Here is a 5028-nt window from a genome sequence, read left to right as displayed (position 1 = left end):
AAGAAATCAGTCAGCTTGTTAGCACAGTTATCTTGTTAAACAGTTAGCTTGTTAGCACAGTTATCTTGTTAAACAGTTAGCTTGTTAGCACAGTTATCTTGTTAAACAGTTAGCTTGTTAGCACAGTTATCTTGTTAAACAGTTAGCTTGTTAGCACAGTTATCTTGTTAAAACAGTTAGCTTGTTAGCACAGTGAGGCATCTTTCTTGTTTTTATTCCGTCAATCATAATTTAAGACAAAAATTCAGCTTTCCTGTCTGAAACTTCTATTAAAGATGAAAACTTGACTGAATCTGAAACCTACAGTTAAATTAAAGTAAGGACTGTTGAGAGTAATGTAAACGTCCCTCAAACACTAAAAATAAGCGTCTCAASAGGTGTTTAAATGTTTCTATTGGTGTCACCTGAGAGCTCTCGGGTCATTAGTCGTGTTTTTACCATGAACTGTGTGAGGAAGAAGAGCTGTGAGCGGTTCAGCCACTGGCTGCTCTCCTCGCAGCTCTCCAGCATGACCTCCCTCGGTGTGAAGACGGCGTGCGTCACCGTCCCCGAGCACACGGCCTTGTGGGAAAACAGCGGGCGCGGCTCGCTGGGCCTGAACACAAACACTGGAAACAACGAAGACGACGTCACAAACGGGAGTTTCGATGAACGCAGAAAATGTTTTTACTCAAAACGTTAAAATCAACCTCCAAACAAAACAGAGCTCAAACTCACGGTCTGTAGATCTGTCCTGGACGCTGAAGGCGGCCATGTTGTCAGAGAGCGGGTCGGCCAGCAGCAGGCTGACRTCCATGGATGTGCTCCACTCCACTGAAACACAGGAAGAAATTTAACTTATAAATAGCTTCATGTTTTGGTRCCAGAAGGCCTAAAAATATTAGTTTCACTGTGAGGAGTGCCGTGCTGCGATGATTTTTACATTTGAAGACAAAAGACTGTTTCAACAGGAACAGACATGACTTTCTGCCTTTAAATCATTTATCTTCTTTGTCTTTGGCAACGTTTTAACAAAGGGCCTGTTATTGGACTAACTAGTTAATCTGAGTGGATTCCCCTGATTGTAACTAGTTTTAATTATCACAGCTGTGTCATTAGAAGTGGAAGTGCTCAGCAGAGCTGTAAAAAACATCATACAGGAGCAGCTGAGGAGGTTCCAGCARCACAGAATCTTGTTGTCGTTGGTTCCCAGCAGATATTTGGAGCAGCTCAGTCGACCAAAACAAAGATCCCTGAGGAAGAAAAAAATAAAAATAAGTCACTCACTCAGGAGAACGTGAAACTAACACTCACCAGAACTTCAACAAGTTGCTTTAACAGAAGGTAAACCCATGTTGTAAATAGCTTCTGAGCTAACACATATATGATGATATAGCGTTAGCTCCTGAGCTAATACATATACAGTATATGATGATATAGCATTAGCTCCTGAGCTAACACATATAAATGATGATATAGCGTTAGCTCCTGAGCTAATTCATATATATATGATGATATAGCGTTAGCTCCTGAGCTAATACATATAGATGATGATATAGCATTAGCTCCTGAGCTAATACATATACAGTATATGGTGATATAGCGTTAGCTCCTGAGCTAATACATATATATGATGATATAGCGTTAGCTCCTGAGCTAATACATATATATGATGATATAGCGTTAGCTCCTGAGCTAACACATATATATGATGATATAACATTAGATCCTGAGCTAATACACATAAATGATGATATAGCGTTAGCTCCTGAGCTAATACATATCTATATATGGTGATATAGCGTTAGCTCCTGAGCTAACACATATATATGATGATATAGCATTAGCTCCTGAGCTAATACATATGTATGATGATATAGCGTTAGCTCCTGAGCTAACACACATATGATGATAAACTCTTTATGAAGACAAACTAATGACTGATATTTTCATGTCCTAAAAGGTGAAACTTTGGAACTAACGGAGGTTCTGCATGTATTTTCCATGACTGTACCGGCATGAAGCGAGAGCAGCCATCTTTAGTTTCTGTGTTTATGTATGAAGTTCAAACCTCAACCTCCTCATCTTTAAGCAGTGGTTATATAAAAGAGGCTCTGCGCAGCTGTGAAAACAGACGACCAAACTGAAACACAGAGTCTCAGTGTTCGAGAAAACTCACCTGCTTTTAATCCACACAAGCTAAAAAAATGAAAGGAAAGGCTAAAAAATGCAGGTTTTTTAATTAGCTGTTTGTTTAAACCTCTCATTCAGCTGACTCAGAGGTTCAGCAGCAGCAGAAACAAGCAGAGGTTCTGCGCCCTCGCTGACCCGTCTCGTTGAGGGAGACTTTTGTTTTCCTGCTCAGACTGAAAAGTCGTCCAAGTGTTCATCCATCAGGAGCTTTCACAGCTAACGGCTAAAAAACCTGGACTTAAAGAGGACAAGGCGCCGGAGTCTGGAGCTGTAGATTCAGCCTTTTGTTTCTAAATGAAATAAATCTGTCAGGGTTTAAAAACCGTCCAATCAGACGGCGGGGATTCGTTTCCAGGAAGTGCTGTAGATGTGGAGCAGGGATGTTAAAATGTTGAAATAAAAAGGTGAGAACGAGTGAAAAGACAAAAACTGACTTTAATTTCAGGATGAATGGGCCAGTTTAAGTTTAATGTGTCTTTTAGTAATAAATACATCAAATAGGAGCTTTTATAGGTGAATATTATGTCTAATTAAGGGTTTTTAGTTACATAAATCTAGATCCTGTTTGTTGTAAAAACAACTGGTGAAAATGTAAGTTTAAGACATGTGAAGCTGGTATAATTCAGTATTTAAGGTAAACTCCAACCTGATGCCTCCTGGCGGCTGGGACAGAGTGGTCAGCAGCTCCCAGGAAGCAGCGCTCCACACCGTCACCACTTCCTGGAAGCCCACGGCGAGCAGCGAGCCGTCAGCAGAGAAGCAGCAGCAGCCGGGGACCAGGCCGTGGTAGGCGCCGACAAATTCACACGACCAGGAAGGACCTTCACCTGCCGGCACCAAGAGGAGGAGGAGGAGGGATTAACAGTCTGATGAAGGTCAGAATCTGACACAGAACCAGGAGAATCAGTTCCAGCTGAAYGCTTCCAGAAACAACAGTCTGTCCACCTGACTCTGCCAGCTGCCAGGCTTTGAAGTGTCCGTCTCTGCTGCTGGACACCAGCGTGGTGGTCCGCCCGTCCGCCGCCGCCGCCGGGTCGAAGCACACGGCTGTAATCTGCGCCTCGTGGGGGGCCGAGACGGTGGTGTCGAGCACGAAGCTGCGGGTGGAACACACAGGAGGTCAGGACAAAGGAAAGGCCGGACCGACGCGGTACCAAGAGAAACCGTACCTCTGGGTCTGATCGTGAAAACGCCACAGCTTCAGGTTCAGCTCCAGATCAGCAGCTTCCTGCTTCCTCTCCTCCACCGTGGCCAACCAAGACCCGGAGGCATCGAAGGCCGCTCGGACCACCTCGAACTGCTGCAGGCCCGACTGGTAGATGTACTCCTGCTGCACGATATCCAGCTGCAGGAAGGAAACACACTGAAAACTTTAGGGTCCAGGAGGTCCAGGTTTCTGTTCTGGACCATGGTTAGAATAGTTTTGGATTTCTGGAGTTCTGGATCTTTCTCTGATTCAGGATCAACGCAGATCCGGCGCAGAGTGACGTGCATCCATGAAATACAGAAAGTCAAAGAAAAATTGTTTATATTTAAGAAACTTGACATAAAAACACATGATTTTACCCTTTATGTCACATAATTGGCATTTTTTTAAAATTTTGCTCAGCTAAAGTGAAACAGGAAGTGACATCAAAGGGGAACTCTTGTTTGTTCACATGTGAATTTCTCAACAACCGTTCATCTCAGCGACATGAAATCTTTTTTACAATTCATTCATATTTATTATAGAAAAATGATGTCACAGGTACTTTAAAGGAAAAAGAGTCTCACATTGAACAGAAGCTTGTCTCTCTGCAGGGAGTAGAACTGAAGGTGACCCGGTTTCCCGTTCAGGACCAGAGCTCGGCTGCGGGGGTCCACCATCAGGCCCGTTCTGACGTTTTCACCTTCAACATAAACATCCAAAAACATGTGTACGTTTTCTAACCGAGGTTCACTGATCAGAGCCACGTCTCCACCCTGGAGACCTTCATCATTTAAAACTTTTAAAGCTTAAAATGTTCAAATGATCCTTTGAAGTGAAATAAATCTGATCTTTGAGTCATTTCAGGAGGAAAGAACCAGTTTTTATTGGTTTGCTCTACCATTAATATTATAATTATTTGGTCCCACAGCTCAAAGCTAATTTCATTTAAGACTTTTTAAGACCTCTTTAATGCCAACTTTAGAATAAACTTAAAAAACAGAGACAATTTTACTCAAATATTTATTTTAACGTAGAACAACTGATCGTGAGAGGCATTCTGTAAATTTAAAGTACTTTAATAGTAAGTAATTTTAATAATAATAATTAATAATAATTTTAATTTTAATTTTAATAATTGAGACGAATTACAATCATCCTAACTTACAATGTGTCACATTTGGCTGATTTAAGACAGTAACCGTGTTTCCATCAAGGCTTTCTGATGCACATTTAGAGGTGTCGCATTAAAAACGCGAAAAAGTCAGATGGAAGCAAAATTAGGAAAAAAAAAATCCTCAATTCGCTAAAAAGTTTTTACGCTCGCTTGAGGTGGTTTTTGGATGATTCATAAAGTAGTTAATGCACAAAACRGGAGATGGAAACATGTTTGCAGAATAAATTCTGACATAGCACATATTTATCTCACGTGACGTTCAGCTGTTTCCGCTTTCCTGCCTCGTCCCGTTTGTTTCCCTACGTCTCCTGGCAGCGTTAAACATAGCCTGTACTAGCTGAATAGATAGAATAATTACAACTTGCCCAATAGCAAGGCATTCATGAAAAAAATCGCTCCATTGTCCAGAGAATGACTAGCCTCTGCTAGTTAGCAAGTTTCACTTCCTGTTTTACTACCGCAAAGCTTGTTGCTGACGTCTGACGTAATCACG

The 5028-nt window shown here is 41.8% G+C and overlaps 1 protein-coding gene across 1 annotated transcript in view; it reads right to left on the bottom strand.

Moving 5' to 3' along the window:
* The window catches only part of wdr75 (WD repeat domain 75), a 13362-nt gene that overhangs the window by 1661 nt on the left and 6673 nt on the right, over positions 1-5028 (bottom strand). The window contains exons 11-17 of the mRNA XM_014026192.1: positions 3946-4061; positions 3342-3517; positions 3118-3269; positions 2819-2999; positions 1138-1232; positions 718-813; positions 439-608 (exon numbers count right to left, since the gene is read on the bottom strand). Of these exons, the coding sequence (XP_013881646.1) occupies positions 439-608; positions 718-813; positions 1138-1232; positions 2819-2999; positions 3118-3269; positions 3342-3517; positions 3946-4061 (986 nt within the window). The remainder of the gene's footprint in view (positions 1-438; positions 609-717; positions 814-1137; positions 1233-2818; positions 3000-3117; positions 3270-3341; positions 3518-3945; positions 4062-5028) is intronic.

This window comes from Austrofundulus limnaeus, unplaced genomic scaffold (assembly GCF_001266775.1).
Source record: "Austrofundulus limnaeus strain Quisiro unplaced genomic scaffold, Austrofundulus_limnaeus-1.0 Scaffold533, whole genome shotgun sequence".
In the NCBI taxonomy this organism is placed as follows: domain Eukaryota; kingdom Metazoa; phylum Chordata; class Actinopteri; order Cyprinodontiformes; family Rivulidae; genus Austrofundulus; species Austrofundulus limnaeus.
The sequence above is the reverse complement of the archived record's forward strand: the minus strand, read 5'-3'. Positions and strand labels throughout refer to the sequence as shown.